At 38.4% G+C, this 24,108-nt stretch overlaps 1 protein-coding gene across 1 annotated transcript in view; it reads right to left on the reverse strand.

Annotated features, from left to right (window-relative positions):
• The window catches only part of LOC100777616 (nuclear pore complex protein NUP205), a 53,932-nt gene extending 30,114 nt beyond the window's left edge, over positions 1–23,818 (reverse strand). The window contains exons 1-19 of the mRNA XM_006582033.4: positions 23,478–23,818; positions 23,277–23,372; positions 23,045–23,119; positions 22,535–22,639; positions 22,328–22,438; positions 21,557–21,716; positions 21,343–21,428; positions 19,307–19,429; positions 18,982–19,209; positions 18,473–18,562; positions 17,034–17,195; positions 14,797–14,913; positions 14,492–14,698; positions 14,122–14,223; positions 13,845–13,988; positions 9,579–9,709; positions 9,363–9,482; positions 9,007–9,130; positions 8,328–8,525 (exon numbers count right to left, since the gene is read on the reverse strand). Coding sequence (XP_006582096.1) covers positions 8,328–8,525; positions 9,007–9,130; positions 9,363–9,482; positions 9,579–9,709; positions 13,845–13,988; positions 14,122–14,223; positions 14,492–14,698; positions 14,797–14,913; positions 17,034–17,195; positions 18,473–18,562; positions 18,982–19,209; positions 19,307–19,429; positions 21,343–21,428; positions 21,557–21,716; positions 22,328–22,438; positions 22,535–22,639; positions 23,045–23,119; positions 23,277–23,372; positions 23,478–23,618 — 2,520 coding nt within the window. The 5' untranslated portion in view covers positions 23,619–23,818. The remainder of the gene's footprint in view (positions 1–8,327; positions 8,526–9,006; positions 9,131–9,362; positions 9,483–9,578; positions 9,710–13,844; positions 13,989–14,121; positions 14,224–14,491; positions 14,699–14,796; positions 14,914–17,033; positions 17,196–18,472; positions 18,563–18,981; positions 19,210–19,306; positions 19,430–21,342; positions 21,429–21,556; positions 21,717–22,327; positions 22,439–22,534; positions 22,640–23,044; positions 23,120–23,276; positions 23,373–23,477) is intronic.
• Between the last annotated feature and the right edge of the window lie 290 nt (positions 23,819–24,108).

Genomic DNA, 24,108 nt, shown 5'->3' on the forward strand with positions numbered 1-24,108 from the left:
ATTGACTTGCGGCAGGGAAGGGGAAGAGGTGAGCCATCGCCGTCAGACGAAATAGATTCAGACGACAGTCTTATGGCGTCGCCAGCATCAAAGAAGACAGAGGCTAGAGCGTTCGAAAGCGCCGTCGGGGACAAGGAGTTGCAGCCATACGCCACCGTTAGGCGCTGGGAGAGCTCGGGCATAAATGGCGACGGGGCTGACGGCAACAGTTCGACTTTACCCAGTGGTCAAGATGACATGCAAGACCCAGCAAGTAAAGTAAAAAACTAGTGGTTACACAGCGGGGGCCAAAAAGATATCGCGAAGGAGATTGAAATTGACAAGGAAGCAGAACGAGAAGCGGGATCTTCAAGGAGGAGCGGATTGTCCATGCCATATGAGGAAAGGAGTACACCAACAGCAGCTGATGTCGAGAAAGGCAAAAATAGTGCAAACAATGAAAGTGGAAATGAAGAAGAAAGTGAGTCAACGGGTGGTATAGGGCAGCTGGTACAAGAGGGCAGAAGGTTGAAGACTAAGTCACGGGAGGAAAAGGAGGTTATTATTAGCCCAAATAATATGGGCCAAACTATACACACTCCCCCCACAAGCCCAATAAAGGCACCCACAGAACCAAAAAAACAATTTTTGAACACACCCACCCCTTGGAAGGTGTACTCCCAAAACAGGGGGTGCCATAAGCACGTGAAACAGAGTAGTGGACCATCGGGAACACAAATTTACGGGCCAATTCAGCAAAGCAGACCCACTCAACAGCAATTAAATACCGATATGCACACGCAACATCAGAGTATGGGCAGTAAAGAAGAATGCCTGCAGAAACAGCAATTAAATGGGCCAAATGAAATCACAGAGACGATGGAGACTGGGGAGATTAAAGAAATTGGAGCAAACAGGGACTTAGAAGCAGCAGCCACGTGGGAATTAGCAAGAAAATTGGGGGTATGCTCAGTGGATGACCAGGAGAGGATGGTGGAGAAATTCTTGGAAATGGAGGATAGAGATAGGAAGGAGGCCGAGAAAGTGGGGAACGTGAACCATATCCCATGAATATTATCACCTACAATGTCAGAGGGTTAGGGAGGGGGGTCAAATGGACAGCAATAAGGAGGATGATTAAAAAAGAGAATGTAGATATGGTGTGCTTACAAGAAACCAAGAAGGAGACAATAGAGATGACATTGTGCCAAGCTTTGTGGGGTGATCCAGCAGTGTCTTGGGAGATGCAGCTTGCAATTAACTCAGCCAGGGGAATTCTATGTATGTGGTGCGATAAAAAATTCAAATTAGAGAGGAAGGTAATTGGAAATGGGTTTATCTGCCTCACAGGGCAGTGGGTCAAGGAGGCAATGCAGGTGAATATTGTGACAGTTTACTCACCGTGTAATATACAAAACAAGAGAACCCTTTGGGATACCATCAAACAGATGAAAGCAGCAAATCAAGGGAGTTTTTGGTGTATTTTGGGGGATTTCAATAACATTAGAAATCCCACGGAAAGGGTAGGAGTTTGTCAAAGAGTAATAGAAGATAACAGCATGAGAGAGTTTAATGAATGGATAGAGGAGCTAGAGGTGGAGGAAGCACCTAGGGTGGGAAGAAAATTTACGTGGTTTAGACCAAATGGAGCTGCAAAGAGCAAACTGGACCGGTTCCTTGTGTCTCCAGACTGGCTCACAAAATGGCCTGGATGCTTGCAACAACCACTAGATAGGAACTTCTCTGACCACGGCCCAGTTTTGCTTAGGTCAATGTTCGTAGATTGGGGCCCAAAGCCATTCAGGATCCTGAATTGTTGGCTTTCGGATAAATCCTTCAGTTCAATTGTGCAGGAGAGCTGGTAGTCATACCAGCAAGGGGGCTGGGGTGGGTACATGCTCAAACAAAAGATCAAGAGATTGAAAGCAAGACTGAAGATATGGAACAGAGACCAATTTGGTGATACACTCAAAAGATATAAGAAGATTGAGGGAGAGCTGAATCGACTGGAAGAGAGTACATCACATAGACAGCTTTCTCATCAGGAGGAGATAGTCCGGAAACAGCTCCAAGAAGACTTGTGGGTAGCGGCATGGTCTCATGAGTCTTTACTACGACAGAAGGCGAGGGCCAGATGGATAAAAGAAGGTGATTGTAATTCCCGTTACTTCCATTTGATGGTTAATGCAAGCCAAAGAGTCAATTCTTTGCATGGGCTATGGATTGATGGCGAATGGAATGAAGATCCGGTGAGAGTAAAAGAGGCAGCCCGACTATTTTTCTTACAGAGATTCCAAGAAAAGGATCACAACAGACCTCACCTAGATGGTATACATTTCCACTCTATTGGCCAGCAGCACAATGACATGTTAACAGGGAGATTTCTGGAGGAGGAAATAAAGGAAGTAGTTTGGGGGTGTGGCAGTGACAAAAGCCCGGGACCAGATGGCATTAATTTCAAGTTCATCAAGAGATTCTGGAATTTTGTGAAACCGGATGTTCTTCGATTTTTGGATGAATTCTATGTTAATGGATCTTTCCCAAAGGGATGTAATGCTTCCTTCATAGTCCTAATCCCTAAGGTGACCAATCCGCAATCTTTGGATGAATACAAACCAATATCACTCATTGGATGTATGTACAAGATAGTAGCTAAATTATTGGCAAACAGATTGAAGAAGATTATGCCAATCTTGATCGATGAAACACAGTCTGCTTTTATAGAAGGGAGACATCTGCTACAAAGTGTGTTGATAGCAAATGAGGTGGTGGAAGAGGCCAAAAGGAGCAAGAAGCCATGTCTAGTTTTCAAAGTTGACTATGAGAAGGCATATGATTCGGTCTCATGGGATTTTCTTGTATATATGCTAAGGAGAATGGGCTTCTGTGATAAATGGATCCAGTGGATAGTGGCATGTTTACAATCCGCATCTATTTCGGTACTAGTTAACGGCAACCCCTTGGCGGAGTTCTCACCACAGAGAGGCCTCCGCCAAGGGGACCCATTAGCACCTTTTCTCTTCAATGTTGTGGCGGAGGCATTAAATGGACTGGTGAGAGAGGCTACTCAGAGAGATTTGTACCGGGGATTTGCAGTAGGAGTGAACAGAGTTGAGATAAGCATCCTACAATACGCGGATGACACAATCTTTTTTGGAGAGGCATCGAAGGAGAATGTTAGGGCAATTAAGGCCATTCTGAGAATTTTTTAACTTGCATCAGGCCTTAAGATTAATTTTGCAAAGAGTTGTTGTGGAGCAATTGGAATGCCGGAGAGTTGGAAGTCTGAAGCAGCCAATTGCCTGAACTGTAGTTTGTTGTCCATTCCATTTGTCTACCTAGGTTTACCTATTGGTGCAAATCCGAGAAGGGGCCAGATGTGGGATCCTATTATAAAAAAGTGTGAGAGAACGTTATCCAAGTGGAAACAAAGACATTTGTCTTTTGGAGGGAGAGTAACCCTTATCCAGTCAGTCCTAAATTCTATTCCCATTTACTTTTTGTCTATTTTCAGGATACCGAAGAAGGTGGAGGACAAGCTAGTTGGATTGCAACAAAGATTTTTATGGGGAGGTGGTCCAGATAATAACAAGATTGCGTGGATTAAATGGGACAAAGTTTGCCTACCAAAAGAAAAGGGGGGACTGGGGGAGAAGGACATTAGCACCTTCAATCTTGCCCTACTAGGCAAGTGGAGGTGGAATCTATTCCAGCAAGAGGGACATCTATGGGCAAAATTATTGGAGTCAAAATACGGTGGGTGGAGGGGTTTGGATGAAGCACCAGTTTGTACCAAAGAATCAATGTGGTGGAGGGACCTAAAGTTAGCTTTTCAGACTTCACAACATGGTCAAGAGCTAAAAAAAGGGATACAGTGGAGGGTGGGAAGTGGAGATAGGATTAAATTTTGGGAGGATGAGTGGATAGATGGAGAGGCATCATTGGTAACAAAATACCCCAGACTGTACCTAATTTCGTGCCAACAAAATCAATTAATCCAGCAGATGGAAGGTTTTAGGGATGAATAATGGGAGTGGAACTTTTCATGGAGGCAGACACTGTTTGACACTGAGATACCAATGGCCACTAATTTCCTAAGAGACATTGATAGTAGGACCAGACAGCTGAATAGAAGGGATGAATGGGTGTGGATGGCAGATCATAGAGGGCAATACACGGCGCAGAATGCTTACAATCTACTGAGGGGGATACAAGTTGACGGGATACAGGATGAGGCCTTTGAGGAGCTGTGGAAATTAAAGGTGCCATCTAAATATGCAGTATTTGCGTGGAGATTACTCAGGAATAGGCTGCCTACTAAAATAAATTTGCATAGGAGACAAATAGAGGTCATGGATAGGAGCTGTCCATTTTGCAGAAATATGGAAGAGGTGCAGGACACTTGTTCTTTCATTGCAGGAAAATCATTCCTATCTGGTGGGAATCAGTTTTATGGCTGAACATCTCTGCAGTTTTCCCGGCTGATCCAAAGCAACATTTCCTCCAACATGGGTTGATAATGGCTGGGGGGATTCAAACTACCAAATGGAGATGCTGGTGGCTGGCAGTAACTTGGAGTATTTGGCAAAAGAGGAATAAGATTATATTCTCTAATGGCACCTTTGACGCCAACAAAGTGATTGACGACACAGCTTTCCTATTGTGGTCATGGTTATCCAACCTGGAGAAGGACTTCTCAGTCCCTTTCAATCAGTGGTCTAGTAAAATTAGAGAAGGGTTTTTGTATTAATAATGAAAAGACAATGACATTAGTTAGAAATTCCTATCATGTTGTAGCCTGCTTGGTTCCTTCATAGACTCTATTCAGTCTGTTTTGGAACCATTTGCATGGCCTATTTGTACTTCAGTACCTCTGGTACTCTTTCATCTATATATATATATATATATATATTATCTTTGCTGATCAAAAAAAAAAAAAGAGCACACAGAATTTTGGAGTACCTCAAGGAAACTCGGAAGAGGAATTTTATTCAAAAGGAATGAGAATGCAGATCATAAGGCTTATACTAATGCAGATTATGTAGGGTCCATTATTTACCAGAGATCCACTACAGAGTATTGTACTTTTCTCAGAGAAAATCTTGTAACTTGGAGGAGTAAACTACAGGGTATTGTACTTTATTTACTGATGCAGATTATGTAGGGTCCATTATTTACCAGAGATCCACTACAGGATATTGTACTTTTCTCAGAAAATCTTGTAACTTGGAGGAGTAAACAATAAAATGAAGTGGCTCAGTCTTGAGTAGAAGCTGTGTTTCAAGCTATGGCATATGGTATTTGTGAAATACATTGGCTCAAGATTATTTAAATAATGTGAAGATTAAACGTAATGGACCAATGTTGTCAAGATCGCAAGTTTACCCTTAAACTCATACAATCCTGCGTTTTTTGAGGCTAAGTCAATCAAAATCACACATTGGATCACCATTCTCACGGATCATTGAAGGATTGTCTGGTTGCTCATGGAAACGACAGTTTGTAGATCCAATTCGATCCTTTGAAATTAGTATATAGGGATCTTTCGGGTCCTTCTCATGTTGCCTCCACCAATGGTTACCTATACATATTCCTTTTGTTGGTGCCATTTCTAAGTTTACTTAGATCTTTGTTCTTAAAGCCATGGCAGAGTTACAAAAATTAACACCAAAATCAAAAGTTTGCGGGGGGGATGAGAATCAGGATGGAGTTTTTGAGGAGTTATGGAATTTAAAGATCCCAACCAAAAATCCTTCTTCACTTGGAGATTAATTAGAGATAGACTGCCAACAAAATTAAACCTGCGAAGGAGGAACGTAGAAATCAATGACCTACTTTGTCCATTCTGCAGGAACAATGAGGAGGATGCAGCTCATCTATTCTTCAACTGCAGTAAAACCCTCCTTATATGGTGGGAATCTTTGTCTTGGGTAAACATCTCAGGTGTTTTCCCGCAAAACCCGAGACATCATTTCCTCCAACATGCTCATGGGGGCTATGCTGGACTAAGGGCTCACAGATGGAAGTGTTGGTGGATAGCATTAACCTAGACTATTTGGCAGCACAGGAATTAGATAGTTTTCTCAAATGATAGCTTTAATGGTAGCAAACTGATGGATGAGGCAATCTTCTTGTGTCGGTCATGGTTTAGGAATATGGAAAAAGGTTTTGTAATGCATTTTAATCAATGGTCAAGTAATCTAAGAGAAGGATTTTGTAATCAGGGGAGGGAAGCATACATAGGACCTGGGTAGCCCATAGCTTACAATGTGAGCAGGTTATGTTAGCTAATTCAACTGTTCAAGTTCGTATTAGGAAACCAAATGTCTGCTGAACTCCAAAAATTTGTAATCTTAGTACCCCTGGTACTTACTTATATATAGGGGGGGGGGAGATGATTTTGTCCATTACTTTTTGGCTGATTGTGGCACAGAATCATTTGTCCCCACACCCATCATCAAAAATGGGGTGGTTGAAAGAAAATATAGACATATGGTTGAACTCGGTCTTACTCTTTTACAACAAGCTTCCTTACCTTTAAAGTTTTGGGACTTCGCCTTTCTTACTGCTGTTTACCTCAAACAGATTACCCACAGCCTCTCTTTTTTTTGGACAGCGAAAGTAGTTTTTATTAGATAAAAGTACCAGAGGTACTAAAGATACATTATAGTTATAAATAGGCTACTGGATATAAGGAGTCAGGCTGTGTATCAGTCTGCTCAATCCAGAATTCCCAACAACAAGTACAACAGCTTGCCCCACAGGTTTTTGTTTCCTAATTACAAAAACCATCTATTAGGTTGCTAGACCACTGGTTATAGTGCATAGAAAAATCTTTCTCCATAGCTCTAATCCACGTCCAATGCAAAAACACAGCATCCTCCAGCAACTTGATTCCATTAAACTGTGCATTCTGGAAGATAATCTGATTCATATGCTTCCATATAGACCAAGTTAGAGCTATCCACCAAGTCTTCCATCTGTTACACCTCTTCGAACCTGGCGTCCCATGTACGTGCTGTAAAAAATGTTGTCTTGTGTTAATTGGAGATACCCCCAAGGATCGTACCCAAGTCTGAGATTCTCACCATAGAGGTCGTATTTTAATACATTCAAGAAATATGTGGGATGCGTCCTCCTCCCTAATTTTGCAAAATGGACAGAGGCTATCTTCCAACACCACTTGTCTTCTATGCAGATTCGATTTAGTCGGTAGTCGATCTTTAATTAGCCTCCAAGCAAAGATTGATGCCTTAGCAGGAATCTTTAGCTTCCATAGGTCTTGAAGAGCTCCATCCTGATCTTCACCCTCTAAATGACCCTGCAATAGTTTATATGCGCTCCTTGTCGAGTAAAGTCCATTAGGCTCATGTTTCCATACCCAGGTATCAGGTACTTGTTGCCGAATTACCAGCTGTGAGATCAGCCTCATGAATTCATATGCAGAGTCAGCTTCATTATCAAATAATTGCCTTCTCCAGGACAGCTTCCATTCCCAAGATGTATCAGAGAAACTGCCCACTTGCTGTATGAGGTTGTGCTGCTGTCGAGATATTTGATACAGCCTAGGAAATTTCTGCATTAGTGCCACTCCTTCACCAGTCCAGCAATCTTCCCAAAATTTGATTTTATCACCCAACCCCACATTCCATGATAAACCAGATTGCATCATATATTATTCAGCTGCTGGTTTGTCGTAGCCGTCGTGCACCAGAGCACTGCCGTCACCGTCGCCGTCAACGTGCGTCATGCGGCGGTCGCGTGCATCGTGCGTTGGTCGTCGGTCTCTCGTGTTCGTCGTCTGCTGTCGTCGCGCTCGAGAACGTCGTGTGCGTCACCGACGCCCGCGCTGCCGTTCGTCGCGCTGGAGACTGCTGCTGGTCGCACCACTGAAGAGGAGAAACTCGGGTATGGTTGGCTCAAGTCAACCCAACCCCTGTCGCGAACGTTTTTTAAAATAAAAAGTCCGCTATTCCACCATTCACGTGATTCTGCCATGACCGTCATGACTATGGCGGCCGCCATAGCGCCGCCATAAGCAACCCGCAACGCCAACGCTATTTGGTGGAGTTTTTCCAAAATTCCGCGACGCCATTCCGCCATGGTGCCGCCATGGCCACTTTTTAATAACACTGTTTATTATTTATTATTATTGTGTAATCCTCCTACATATAAATTGAAACAATACTGGGTAACTCTTCACTGAAGCCAGCGTCAAGCCAATTCAGAAAATCTCTTCATTTCTTCTCTCACTCTCTCACATTTTTTTATCAGCAACACACTATGAATATACCAATATTATATGAAAACAACGTGATGACTATTGTTCAGAAAATTGAAAGAGTTACCTGGTATAGAGGACGCCAATAATCAGAAAGAAGTAAATCTTTGTCAAGGACAAGGATTATAATTTCCAGAGAAAGCTGCACTGCATTCTCTAAAAGTTGCCCATATAATTGACTACTGCGTTCAGCAATAACAGAATTCACCCCTGGCAGAAGAATACTCATTATGTTCCGGAAGGCAGTCTTTCCACTCATGAAATCCTGAAACCAACCAAATTATTTATTATCAAAGAAACTGGTAATTTAAACATTGAAAATTAGAATAAATACATGAAATTAATTGATTCATCAATGCTACATTTGGTGGGAAATTCGAAATTGAAAACTAAAACTCAACCGCCAAATAAATTTGCATTGCTCATAATCTCACAAATGTTATGAGATCCATTATACCATAACATACGGCTAATAAATTCAAAATTGAGGATGACAATCATTATTCATTAGTGTTTAGATATTATTCAGTTTGATTTTGTATTTGTTGATTCTTCCCTCCTAGTATCCTTAGATAGCTTATCCTAATCCCCAAACCTAAGAGATTGATGCTGTTGCCAATATGTATGTTGTACAGACCATGTAATACAATACACAACTCCACTATTCCAATTCATTTATTAGAATAACATTCATATATAACAAACACATGCTTAGTCACCAGAACAAGAAAACTACAAGCACATACTTTCAGCAACTCTAAAACTGGGAGCTGTGTCTGAAGTGGTGATGATTCTTTAGTTGCTGAAAGTCGTGACTGATCAACTACACCCTCGTAGTCCTCATCCTTGATGTCGTACATGCTTAATACCCTGCAATTTTAAGTTCGGCAAATAACATTATGTATAATCAACAGTTTTGAATTCTAGAGATCAGCATCAATCAATTTAAATTTAAAAGATAGAAAGTCATGTTAGCCTCTCAAGACAACTCAAATAAATGTGAGTAGAAAAAACAATAAATCCAATAATAAATATGAACTATATATAAAGACAACAAAGGCAGACCAATTATTTCTCAAAACACGTAAACTGAACCACTCACATGTGAAAATGTTTAAGGCATGCACCAACTAACTGCCATTTTTCACAGGGATCCGCATAGGCTCTCTGAGGAAATGGCCCAAAAACATGATCATAGATGAACCTAAATATTCCAATAAATCTGAAAAATAATAAGTTTTAGAATTTAGAGCACAAGCAAGATAAAAATGAATTTAAAAAACTCCAACAACGGTTTGAAATATACAGTGTCCAATACCTTCGCCCTCTATCAGACAAATCTCTTTCTTCTGCAATTAGAGCATTTATCAAATTAAGGAAAGATATAGTTGAAGGATATTGTTCTCTCCTTGCTTCAATCTCGTTCAGTTCAAATTGCATATCATAAACCTGTCAGAATTACAAGTTCACTTGGACATGAGACAAGGAGACAGTAAATGATCGTGAAAACAGAACGCGAAACGTTAAAAATAAATGATGGAAGCAATAGCATATGAAATAATAGAGTTTACAAGAAACAAATAAAAAAAGGAGGATGAACCCTATTTATAACCAATGTTTCTTATATAGATTAATTTTTTAACTTATCACAAAAAAGTGAACAAATAGTATAAAAAAATTCTAGCTTTTCAATATGCAAATAAACCTCAAGACCCACTAAGGACATGATGTTAAACAAATAGAAGAAAAACAGTTTCTTGCTTTTCAATACTCTCGATATAGCCTAAAGACGTTTGAGAATTTAATCAGTCACTACTGTTAGCATCACAATACATATGGCACTGCTTTTGCAGCTCAGTTGGTAACATTATTGATGAAACATACTCATTATATAAAAAAGTTTCATAGGTATACAAAATGAAATATAAAATAAGCACTATGCTGTGCAAATGCATGAAAAAGATAACACTATTATATTGGAACAGATATGAGGCTATGACTCATGAGCAATTAAGACAACTACATGCATCACATTACATAAGTATAATTCTTAATTTCTTATAGTGTTGGCATCAAACTATAATATAAGGGTATCCACAGGTTTGGTAGACCCGATCAACTCAACCCAACCTGACGCAAAATTAATTGATTGGTTCAGGGTTTTAGGTAAAATTGGTTTTAAAATTTAAAACATAATCAGATCAGGTTGAGTATCGAGTGTGCCATCCTTTAACCCAACCCAACCAGATGAACCCAATAATAACACAAGATTTAAAAAACAATAATAAATAAATTTTTAGGGTAGAATTTTTTTTTCAGTTTTTTGTTCTTTTATAGAGTCAGCAGGAAATAAACCCTTTCTTAGGTATACAAACTAACATTTTGAATGAACTCAATCATTCATGTGCCTGCCCCTAACTATGTGAGTATTGTAATCGATTCAGAGTAGTTAGAGTATGCAAGTTAGTTATCCAGCTGTCCTTGCCAGCTGGCACCTAACTAACTAGAAGCTTGTTGTGCAAGCCTTAGAATCTTCATCTACAAGTCTGTGTAGCTTGCTCTGCAAGTCTCACAGTTCTATATAAACTACAGTGTTACTAAAAACAGTTGGTTATAATATTATCAGAATTCATAAGTCTCACAAACTCTCTCTCTCCTCTCCCTCTCTTTCTATTTTCGATTATCTCTTTCTAATTTGGTATCCATAGCCAAAAAGATCCTTCAATGGCAGAATCTCCTCCTCCTCCTTCCGCTACTCCTTTCCCTTCATCTTTAGCGTTCTCGTACTCAATTTCTGAGAAGCTCATTGATTCGAACTTCTTGTTCTGGAAGCAACAAGTAGAACCAGTGATCAAAGCGCATCAACTACATCATTACTTGGTGTGTCCAAATATTCCTCTTCGATATGCAAATGAAACCGATCAGAACTCTGGCACTATGAATCATGTGTACGCTGCGTGGGAAATGCAAGATCAGATGCTCCTAACATGGCTACAATCAACTCTCTCCAGCTCGATTCTATCGTGCATTCTAGGATCTGTTCAGTCCTTTCAAGTCTAGGAAAAGATTCATGATCACTTTCATAAGCTAACTCAAGCAAGAGCTCGTCAACTTCGTGCAGAATTGCGGACCACTACTCTTGATAGCAAACATGTTTCAGAATTCCTCTTGCGCATCAAAGCCCGAGCTGATGCGCTAGCTTCTGTCGGAGATCCAATTACACCAGAGCAACATGTTGATGTCATCCTTGAAGGTTTGCCTTTTGACTACAATTTTGTGATTTCCGTTATTGAGAGCAAATCTCAACCAATGCAAATTGAGGAAGTGGAAGCTCTTCTTGCGCATGAGATGCAATTGGAAAAATCACAGAAGAAGCTTGCCTCTAAAACTGCTTCACTCAATCTAATGGAAATTGCCTCCTTGAAGGTGCAACAGCAGCAGTCATCTTCTGTTCAAGCAAATGTTGCGTCTGAAAATGCTAATTCAAACTACAACTCATATTCTGGGTATCGCAGCTATTGACGTGGTCGTGGCAGTCGCAATGGTCGTGGCCGCGATCGCGGTGGTCATTATCCCAATGTGCAATGTCAAGTTTGTTACAAACTTGGACATCCTGCCTCCAACTACTATCATCGATATGATCAGAACTATCAACCTCAAGTACCTCCCAACTTTCAAGGGTTTCAGCCTTCTTCGAACCCTAGCAATTGGAATTCAGTACCACAAAATTATGGAGCTTATCAGCCTAATATTTTCACTTTTGTCAACTCATGGGGAATGGTGGCAAAGCAAGGGCAATTTCCTCTGCAATTTCAGCAATATCAGCCTCAACACCAAGCACAAAACTGCCCAGTGATATGATTACCAACTCAAGAATACTAGGTCCATGTCCTACAACTAACAGCTCTTGCTTACCAGATTCAAGAGCACCGTATCATGTAACAGCTATCAGAACAATATTCGCCAACTTTGCTCTTTTGAAGGTCCAGACCAAATTTACATTGGTAATGGACAAGGTTTGCACATTTCTTCCTCTGGTTCATCTTACTTTCAATCACCTATTAAGTCCAATGTCTCTTTGTCTCTACACAATTTTCTTCATGTTCCTTGTATCACCAAAAATCTTATCAGTGTCAATCGTTTTGCCAAGGATAATTCAGTTTTCTTTAAGTTTCATTCTGACTTTTATCTTGTGAAATCTCAGGCAACTAAAGAGGTTCTTCTTCGAGGCATAGTGGATCATGATGGCTTATACCAGTTTCCAAGCCTCCACTTGCAGCCTCAGTCCAAGCTGTTTTTTCCAGCACATTGTTTAGTCTCTAATTCTAGTTTCCAAACACCTGTTATAACTAATTCTAATGTTCAAAAAAAGAGAATGAGAGGAGAGCGAAACAGTAGAGAGAGAGACTGCAGGTGGGAGAGAGTTAGGAATAGATGGGAGAGGAGAGAGAAGGGTCCTCGTCTGATCATTGATCGGAAAAGGAATGAAGATTATCACAGCTACCAGAGAGTTAATTGGCGAGAACATAAGGACGTAACTTCGTTTTATTTCTCTAGATTCCCTGAAGAGACAACAGAAAAAGACCTTTGGAGGCATTTCAAGCAGGTGGGTGATGTGAGGGAGATTTTCATATCTCCGAAACGAAACAAAATTTGAAAGAGATACGGGTTTGTTAAATTCAAAGGGGTGCAAGATGTTCATCAGGTGGAAAAGAAGCTAGACAGCATGGTTTTTGGGGGGTTAAAAATGTTTGTAAACACTACTAAATTTGGGAGACCAAAACGTGAAAATTCACAAACAGCTGCCAGGGGAAGAAATGAGGGTAAACATCATCCAGAGGGGTCTAGAGATACGTACCTGAGAATGATGCCAGAAACAAAGGTGAACAAGGGTCGTATGCGGAGGCAGTGAGTATTGTACTCAGTTCAGAGTAGTTGGAGTATGTAAGTTAGTTATCCAGCTGGCACCTAACTAACTAGAAGCTTGCTGTGCAAGCCTTAGAATCTTCTTCTACAAGTCTGTGTAGCTTGCTCGGCAAGTCTCACAGTTCTATATAAACTACAGTGTAACTGAAAACAGTTGGGAATAATAATATCCGAATTCATAAGTCTCACAAACTATCTCTCTCTCTCTCTCTTTTCGATTATCTCTTTCTAATTCTAACAACTTAAATTAGGAAAGTTGATTCTTGATTTGGAACCAAAGCCTGTTTAGACCAAGTGGTCAGGATAGGCAAGTTCAATCCCATTCTTCATAAATAATTACTTTTCAACACAAGTTTGTTTTTTTGAACTGCGAAATTAATATATATATATATATATATATATATATATATATTAATCAAATAATAGTACCAGGGGTACTTTTCAACACAAGTTATGCTCTGGAAGTGCTTTGGCTGAAGTTTGAGCTCAAAATCTTTTAACATGAGAGGGTGTGAAAGAGATATAAAGTATAAGTCATCCAGCCTGCACCTAACAGCCTAAGCTTCTAGAAGAGTTGGTTCTTTACCAACCTAAGGTGGTGATAAGATATACCAACCTGAAGGAAATAATTTCTAAGGTGGTGAAAAGATATACCAACCTGAGTACCCATAGATTGTGGACTGTTTGGGATATCAAGCCCAACAACCACTGGCAGATCATATTGCTCAAGATAGGTCCAGATGCTATCCTTCAGCACTGGAGAGACCTTAATAAATGTGGCTATTGCATTCCTTAGAGCACCCTATATTAACAAGTATCTTGTTTAGAAAAAATAGTGTAAACAATTCTATTGGAAATCCAAGCTCTCAACAAAATCAAAAACCAATCTAATGATACTTCTACTTTCTAGTAGGAACATCGTGATACAGCCATACCTTAAGATAAGGGGGTACATTTTCGTAACTAAGAAGTTTGAACAATGGTTCAATATCAGGAAACCAGGTTTTCCTTTCTGTTGGGTTCCCATTTTCTACAACCTGTATATACAAGAAATGCACAGTAAAAAGCATTGTTCCTTTCAATTGGAAAAAAACCAAAAAGGCAAAATCTCATACAACAATGAAATATTAGACACCACATAAACTTAAACCAAGGAGATCTTATTGTAAATTTCTCCTTCTTCACACAGCTGACAGCTTAATGAACAATTTTCATTTTAGCAAGAACAAGTTTAAGCATAGGTGAAAATACATTAATAGAAAGTATTCAATATAAGGTGACATAAGAAGATAAGCAAGAATAAACCTTCTTTAGAATATTCAAGTATGCCACAAGGGCTTTGGCATCCCCCTCCTGAATTTCAGGCAGCATTGCTCCCGCAGTTTGAAGAGACTGTTTGAATTTCTCATCATAAATTGTTAAGCATTCAAATAAAGTGCTCCATCCAATTGAACGGAATGCTTTACCTTGCAGCAACTCGTAAACCTTTGAAGCACCTTCTTGACTACAAGCCTAGTATGCAGTGTCCCAAGATGAAATGGTATAAGAAAGGTTGCAGAGCAAGATTAAGATATCAGCATTAAGATAATAAAAAAATTTCCTTTCCTTACCAAGGTGCTCAGCATATTCAAGAACGCCACAAGCGTTTGGAAATTCGTATGGTCCTCTCCAGCAAAATTTACAAACGTCCACAACACATCATTGCCCGACAAGAGCTCTGGTTCTTTCTGATAACTTATGACAAAACTAAAGGTCATGACGCAAGCAAAAGCCTTAAAAGCAGCCAAGCACATGACTTTAATATGATTAGCCTTAAAAAATTATGCATACAAAACCCCATCAACATTCAACCACATAGCTTGTACAGATTTTTTTTCTAAACAGCAAATAATAGTGTAATTTGGAAAAAGCGTCACCTTTTTTTTTAATCAGTACAAGTTGTACTGTGGATTTGACACATTGGCCAGTTTGAGCAGGACTACGGTGTCCTAATAGTATATAACATGAATTAAGAAACCATAATTCTAACATTATACTTGGCCCACAGGAAAAAGGGTCACCTAACAGCTAACAGCAGCAAAACCTTAATTTAATAACTGGCATCAACCATTTGGTCAACCATTATAAATTTTGCAAAGTGCAGATTCGGAGCAATTAGAGTGTCGGAGGTGTGGCAGCAAACAGCAGCCAATTACTTGCATTGTAGCCTACTGTCCATCCCTTTTGTTTACTTGGGGATGCCCATTGGGGCAAATCCAAGGAAGTGTCAGCTGTGGGACCCAATCATCAACAAATGTGAGAGGAAACTAGCAAAGTGGAAACAGAGACACGTATCGTTTGGGGGGAGAGTCACTCTTATAAAGTCAGTCCTAACCTCTATTCCAATTTATTTCTTTTCTTTTTTCAGGGTACCCAAAAGGGTGGTGGATAAGCTAGTGTGCATACAACGTAGGTTCCTTTGGGGAGGTGAAATTGACCACAACAAGATTGTTTGGGTCAATTGGGAGACTGTATGCCTTCCAAAAGAAAGGGGTGGCTTGGGAATCAAGGACATTACCAAATTCAATTCGACACTACTTGGCAAATGGAAGTGGGATTTGTTCCATCGTCCTAGAGAGTTATGGGCAAAGGTTTTGGTTTCAAAGTATAGGGGATGGAGGGGACTTGCTGAAGCATCAAGTGACAATAATGTTTCAATATGGTGGAGAGACCTGAAATTAGCCCTTCATCATCCGTCGCTCCAAAATGTGCTTCGGGATGGAATAATATGGAAGGTGGGGAGTGGTGACAAAATCAAGTTCTAGGAGGATACCTGGCTTGATGGAGAGACAGCTTTGTTAGCAAGATACCCTAGGCTATACCTCAACTCTTGCCAACAGAATCACAGAATTAAGGACATGGGAGTGCAGACGGACATGGGTTGGGAGTGGAACTTCAAATGGAGGAGGCATTTGTTCGACAGCGAGCTTGATATGGCTGCTAGCTTCCTAAACGATGTGGAAAGCAGCCATATACACAGGAATAGAAGGGATGAGGGGATTTGGAAAGTTGACCCAAGTGGTCTATATTCGACAAAAACTGCATATGATGAGATGTGGGGGGAGGCTTCAGAAGGCAATCAAGTGAAGGAATTTGAAGAATTATGGAAGCTAAAGATCCCATCCAAAGTTGCAGTTTTTGCATGGAGACTATTTAGAGATAGGCTGCCAACTAAGTCAAACTTGACAAGGAGACAGGTGGCAATCAATGATACATCTTGCCCATTCTGCAGGAGGCTCGAGGAGGACGCAGCACATTTGTTTCTCCATTGTGATAAAATCCTGCCTTTGTGGTGGGAATCCATGGCGTGGGTGAACATCCTAGGGGCCATTCCGCAGTACCCAAGGCAGCATTTCTCCCAACATGTCGCAGGTATGGCTAATGGAATCCGAGAAAATAGATGGAAGTGTTGGTGGCTGGCCCTTACGTGGTCTGTGTGGCAGCAGAGGAATAAGATTATTTTTTCAAATGAAAATTTTGATGGCAACAAAATACTGGAGGATGCCATTTTACTCCTATGAACCTGGTTGAGGAATTTTGAGGAGAATTTCACGATCCCCTTCAATCATTGGTCGTCAAACCTACCATCAGCCTTCATTTAGTAGAGGGGGTAGTACAGATAGATTCACTAGTAGAAATTACATTCTGTATTGTATCCAGTTTCTGGTTCCTATAGAGACTGACTATAGTCTGATTTGGGAACCAGTTGACTGTTGGCTTATGTTTCCTTGTAACCTTAGTACCTCTGGTACTTTTATTAATATATTTTATCTTTGCTGATCAAAAAAAAAAATTTGGTCAAACTGACCTGATAAATTTCGCTCACAAAGTCCAAGATTGAATTAAATGGTAAAGGGCCCATCTCAGTGCCATGTAGAGAACTTGAATTACTGTCCTGTGCAAAATCATGTGATCCCACAACTCGGTATGGACTAAGCACACTCATAATCCGCTCCTTGGATTCTTTTATCTGCAAAATTTATAAACATAAAGATAAGTACAAAACTAAATATTTTTAAGACAAAAGATATACCAACTTAGAAAAAAAAATTGCAACAATTGTCTAAACAATATTGTTGAAAAGTCGCCTTAATTGTGGTCACCCTTAGCCCGCCTTAATTGCAGCCTCAAGGGCGGTTGTTTAGTCCCACATTGACTAGAGATATGGCTTAAATAGAACTTATAAAGCTTGGACGGTCCTTATCTTACAAGTCGGTTTTGTTGGGTTGAGTTAGGCCATAAGCCCAAATTCTAAGAAATATTATTTTTGCCATATGTATTTACAATTTCACTCATTCAAAACAAATTTAATGCAACTGAAAGAACTAAATATTCAAGAACAAAAATGAATATTAAATAATGGTTTGCAACAAAAGATCAACCTTAAGGTGGAAAAAAGTAAAATCATTTTTAAAATTAGAATCACAATCAAACAGCTAGTATTAAACTAATGGTTGGAAAGAAACAATATGAAAGATCTAAAGGCTGCGAGTGACATCCAGTAATCATATTATATTCAGGCTAAGAGTACAAAATATAGTCCTCATCCAAACTTCCCAACCATCATCACATTCTAAACCTGAAAAAATTGAAAAGTGAGCTATTGAGCATTTCATTGTCATTATATAGAAATATTGAAACCAGGTACAAAAATGAGGAATAACACAAAGTAAAATGAGAAAAACCCACCTTTCAAATGTCAAATTCCATTTATTTTGAATGCAACCGAAATTTAACCAACATATATATGGAAGGTACAGAAAACAGGGCAAATAGAAATATTGAAGTTGGAAATAACACAAAATCCTTCCATCATGACATCTCAGGCAATAATTCAATGACTAAACTGCTAGAGAAGAGATAAGAGGCTTAAATAGAATAATTAACAATGATCCAGTAGTATTTTACTTCCCATTACAATCAGTGGTCTTCAAATCTCAAAGAAGGTTTTCTTCGGACATGAAGATAGGAATCTAGGATTCACTCTTGTACTTTTCTCTTATTATGGTTTATTCCAGGTTCTGTAATTACAGTGCCTGTTTGTGAACCAGCTTTTGAGTGTATTTCTAAAACATGTATTGCTTTAGTACCTCTGGTACTTATTAATATATATATGATATTTTTGCTGAGCAAAAAAAAACAATGATCCAGTAGTTTGAGAACCAAAACCAAATCCTAGCCAGATTTGTGCACTCAATCAACAAAATCATCTTGTTATATATGTAGGAGCAGGAAAAATAAATTGACCTTGTCTCTTGCAAGAGGGTTAGACAAGAAGCACGTAATCAGCTTGTGCAGATAAGCATTGTACATGTAGATCATATCTTCGTCTTCAGTCTGTAGGACAACAAGCAGCTGTCTCAACACTCAACAGTATATCAAGAAAATCTAGTCATGATTCATAGTCATGCAAAGCTACAGTAAATACATAACTACAATAGTTCTACTATAACTCATTTAATATAGTTTACTTGAGAAAATGTCTTTCCACTTACCTAATCAAATTGCTAGAGCATTTCAGAAGTTAAAGCAAATTTACTTTCACAAGTGTTTCATTAACAGACATATGCAGAGGGATTGGACAGTTTTGCTCCATTCATGTTTTCACATTTCCTTTTGTTGCTTTATTTTCCTCTTTTACCTCACAAAAGATCCCATGCCCTCCAATGTTCTTGTAATATTACTCTCTTTCTCAATGAATATATTATTGTATCAAAAAGCAAAAGCAAAAACAAAAATGTGGCATAGAAATGAACCTGGAAGGAAGCAGTACGAAGAACTTTATCAAGTAAAAACTGAAAAACATTATTTGAGAAAATGGCTTCCAAGCATTGACTAAGATAACCCAGTTCATTTGATGAACCACTTGAAATAGTCTCTCTAGCTGGAACACCATCTTGTATTAACATCAAATGTACCACCCAAGCAAGCCTTATGCCACCAACAAAGCCCTCAACATGTGGATCATTCCCAGTAGTCATTACCTTCAGCATGAAAGGACATCAACATCATCCCAAATTGATACTAAATATTTATAAACAATAGTACAAAAAAAAAAAAAGCAATTATCTTTCATCTTACAAGTTCATGAAATTCGTGTCTGAAGGAAGTATTAGAAGAAAGGACAGATGCTTTATCAGGCACTGTACTCAAACCATCAGAAACAAAAGCAATCACAAGAGCAAAGAGAAGACAAAAGGTAATCTGCAATAACAAGGTGAAAATTATAAGCAAACAACACATTTTAAGAGCATAGACACCGAAGTCAAAAAAAAAAAGCAAGTGCAGCTTTCAAGTTTAACTTTTTCAGATATTAAACTTATCATTCTCATAAAAAATAAAAATAAAATCAACCTAAAAACAGAATACAAAGATTATTCACTTTTCACCACGCCAATCTAACAGTTAATTTTGAACAAAATATAAAATATTTGAATGATGAATTGGACAGGTAGTCAAGGGTATATTGTTAGTTTGCTCTTTTCTTTTTACAAAAATAAAAAATATATTATATGCCCTGCTAAGGAATCTGCTTGCTCAGATTAATATACTTTCCTGTTTCCCAGATCAATGTTGTCAAATCAAGATTTTAAACGGGATTGGAAAGAGGATGAAAGATCGTAAATCAAACAATCATAACACGGATTATAAGATCCCACTAAAAGATGCAAAATTAAATATAAAGATATACATGAGATATAAATGACATAGATAAGGAAAATATCTTGTGAATGATACCACTGAACTAAACTTAAACTAAAAATTAATATCATAGATTTAGATGGGCAACTTTCCTTATACTCATGTTAACCTATATAATGTATATGTTACTTACACAGGATAATTTGACAAATACGGATTTTGTTAAGGGTGATCTATAGATACCTTGTTATTATGTGTTAAAATACTGGACAGGATATACAATAACTAAATTTTTAGGGATTGCTGATAACTATATATTAATTGCATAAACATGAATATATGATATTAAAATACATAGTCCAAGTATTTTAATATATAAGTCAAATTAGTGTGTAAGTAGCATAATCTCTAGGAAAGTTAATGTATATTCTATAATGAGGCTAGTATTTGATAACTAGCCCATATATAAGCTAAAACTTGACAAATCAAAGTCAGAACCACAATAAACAAAATTAAAAAGGAGTTTCTTATTACAGAGAATAAGAGAGGCAAAACCAGAGAAGAATATGCTCATAATCAACAACAGAGGTAAGGCACAAGGCAAGCAGGAAAAAGACAAGAAGAACCCCAGAGCACCACCTATGGCAGAAGAAGAAAGTAAAAGCTTCAAGAGTGTGAGACGCAGATGAGAAGAAGCAGACCCCATCATATCATGGCAGAGAGCCAGAGACGAAGCAAGCAAGAGAGATTGAGAGTATGAGAGACTGCACGAATAAGAGATCAACAAGAGAGGGAGAAGAAAGTAAAAGATTTTAGGACATGTGAAATGTGAAATGGGTCGGGTTAGCAAACAGGTTTCATTTCAAAACCCAAGCAATAGGAAGATCGAGACTGAGCGGATCTTGGACAACGAAGATCATGATTCAGAACAACCTTGCAGCAAAACAATACCACAACCGATTTTGCACACGATTTGGTTGGAAAATCATAGAATCCTGCAACCTTTAACACAATTTTGACGACATTGGCTCAGATTCTTCCATTTGCAGCTATCCTCTCTTCCTTCTTTCCTTTCTCATCTTTGCATCAAATTTCTTTCAATTAAAAGCAGTCAAAAGTTCTTCATTTTCACATCATTGGCTTCATTGAATAGAAGAAATAGAAGAACTGCAAAAGCATGCTTCTATTTGTACTTTTTTTCTAAGGGAAATGCTTCTTTGAAATGACAAATAAAGTTAACACCAAAGAACAATATGAGGTCCAGCATGCCAGACAGTGCACCTAATCATACAGCACAGAACCAAAAAGAGGAAGATGAATAAAATTTATAACTTGCATAACTTCTTACCATGTGAAATTTGTTGCACCAGTTTAATGCTTAAGAAATTACAATTTAAAAACCATAACTCTAATACTCCACCAAAAAACATAATAAAATATACAAAATTTAGCTCAGCAAGAATATAAAAATGCACCTGATGTTTTACAGTGGCATTGCTCTCACTAACTTCAGAAGCACTATCCTTCAAAACAGAAAAAATATCTTTTATATCCTTCGGGCCTGAAAATAGAGTTTGCCAATGAACTTCCATTATTTCATGATATTAATCAAGTATTCAAGAAGCATAATCTGTCACAAAAGTCAACCAAGTAGAAATTCAGCATACAGTGAAAGACCACTAAACATACATGTCCGAACAACCAGAATCGAAAGCACAAGACAATGCCCCAGAATAAGTCTTTCTCTAGAGACCACTGCCTGCCTCTCCACAAGAGAGCCTCTTGAATCAAGAACATAACTCTCACACTGAGGACCACCCAAACCAGAAGGCTCTTCTCTATTGAGTTCCTACAATCAGAAAGCAATTTCTTAACAAAAAGCTATATTCATGCTCAAGGTTAATCCAAAGGTTGCATATACACATAACAAATTAAATTTTAAATATTCTTGACAAGATTAAGAAAATGAACAACCACAGATTTCAACGGAGTGATAACTTGGCAATGCCATGCTTTTAAGATCATATAGTTTATCCATCCTGTTTCTTGAGACATACATATACAAGTTATTCACATAATATATCAGGGCATAGTAACCACCAATAGTGTGCCTGGCATATACTTGTCCAACAGACAGTGTCAAAAATTACGAAATATGAACTCACATATAATACAAGCAGGACTATTGGGAACTCAATTAGTTGCAATCATATAAATATTAATTATTAAGATTTAAGACCAATCATGTTAATTTTTAAACAGCTTAATCATTGTAAGCCATGAAACAGGGCACATTATGTTACAGCCACTATATGAAGGAACATCTAGTAAACTATTTGATAATAACTTGCCTCTCCTTGCGACTGGCAATAAACAATACCAATTTAAAGAGACTTTGCCCTAAATCAGAATTTAATCAGAAAGGTACAGAGCAATGTAATAATTCATTACAATGCAAACCTTGATAAGAGAAATCAACCGCTGTCTAAGTCCAGAACTGATAAGATCTTCCAAATACTTTTGAATGTCTACCAATATATCATCTTGCAGTCCCTGATCTAGCACCACAGCCTGTCAAGAAAACAACACAACATTATTTATCAAAAACTAAAGAACTAAACTAATGGCCAAATGAACTTAAGTGATGCCTTAGACAGAAAGAAATACCCTTAAGAGCAAATGGAGGGACGTTATCAAATCTCTTCTCTCTGTATACCAGAGTCCTGCTGCAAGCCGTAAAATTTCCAGTGGTTCCCTTCCCATTAAGCCCCACTATAGATAAAGCCCAACAAATAATTAAATATAAAAGATGTGCATGTATTGACAATATCATATCAAATTGTTTGAAAACTATTTTCTTTACTTACTACAGTTTAAAATTAAAAAAGTACAAACTATCAATCAATCAGGTAACAAAATAAAACTAAAAAATTTAGAATTTTACCCTGTCATATAATCACAAATCACCATTTGAATTACTTTAAGATAATAATTTTAAAAGCCAACAAACTTATCATACATGATGGGTTGTGATTGGATGATTATGTAAAACATTTTACACTGTCAATGCATAATCCTTTTTTTGTCAAATGTTTATGCATCCAAACCATGGGGGTTTCATTGTTAGCGCTAGTAAGTTTGTGTGGTTACGTATGTAAAGGAACAGCAGAAATCTACCTCTTTATTAGCTGATACAAGCAAACGAACACAATCTACTTCATTGAGATGGAGATCGTCACTCAATTTGAGCGCCTGTGTCATAAAAGCAAATGTTAGAAAAAGGAAGGGAAAAAAGAAACCGCGATAATACTCCATACCACAATGAACACACATCTCGCCAACCAAACTTTGAACACAGACCATGTCAAACGCTAAAAAGTGTAGAAAAAAGTGAAGAGTGTTAACTTACAATGTGAACATCCTGGTCATCAAGTGAAATAGGAGGAGAATCAGGAAGTCTGACTGACTTTGACTGAACTTGACTTCGATCAGAGGGCTTTGGGGGCTAAACAACAAACACAAAACAAAAAAAATAACTGATTTTGATTTTATTTTTTATTTGAATTGAAAGCAAGAAAAAAGAATAACAAAATGAATGAGATTGGCGTACGGGATACGAGAGAAGGGACTGCAAGGAGGTTCGAGAAGTGCGGAGAGCGTGCAAGAGTTCGACGCGGTGCGCCGCCATCGGAGGCGAAGTGCCGAGAAGCGCAGATTCGATGGTGCCCAGGAGCTGCTTCGGAGACACCATTTTTGCGGCACTCGCCGGCGAAACCCTAACGCTAGAAGAAGAAGAACAACAACAACAACAACAACAAAGAAAGAGAAAGAAGAGGAGCGTTCGCTACTTCGCTTAGGGGCACCAGGGCGGGAAACGAAAAGAACGAGGTTTCAGTGAAAAGATTGAAGATCGGCGGAAGGGCAAGTGCAAGTGGCAACTTTAAACCCTATAAACCACGGGCTCCTTTTTTTTGTTTATAAGTTTTTTTTTAAGTTAAATTTTATTATAATTTTTTGGTTTTTACTTTTTAGTTCCTATAATTTGAAAAAGTGATTTTTTTAATCCTATAATTTACATTTTAATTCTTAGGTTAAAAGTGTTTTTTTAGTTCCTATAATTTAGATTTTAATTCTCTTTTAGTTTTTTGGACTAAAAAAGTAAAAATTATGAAAATTAAAAAGATCACTTTCAAAATTACAAGAATTAAAAAAAAAATTATAGGGACTAAAAGATTACTTTC

The sequence above is a fragment of the Glycine max genome, chromosome 6 (genome assembly GCF_000004515.6).
Source record: "Glycine max cultivar Williams 82 chromosome 6, Glycine_max_v4.0, whole genome shotgun sequence".
Taxonomy (NCBI): domain Eukaryota; kingdom Viridiplantae; phylum Streptophyta; class Magnoliopsida; order Fabales; family Fabaceae; genus Glycine; species Glycine max.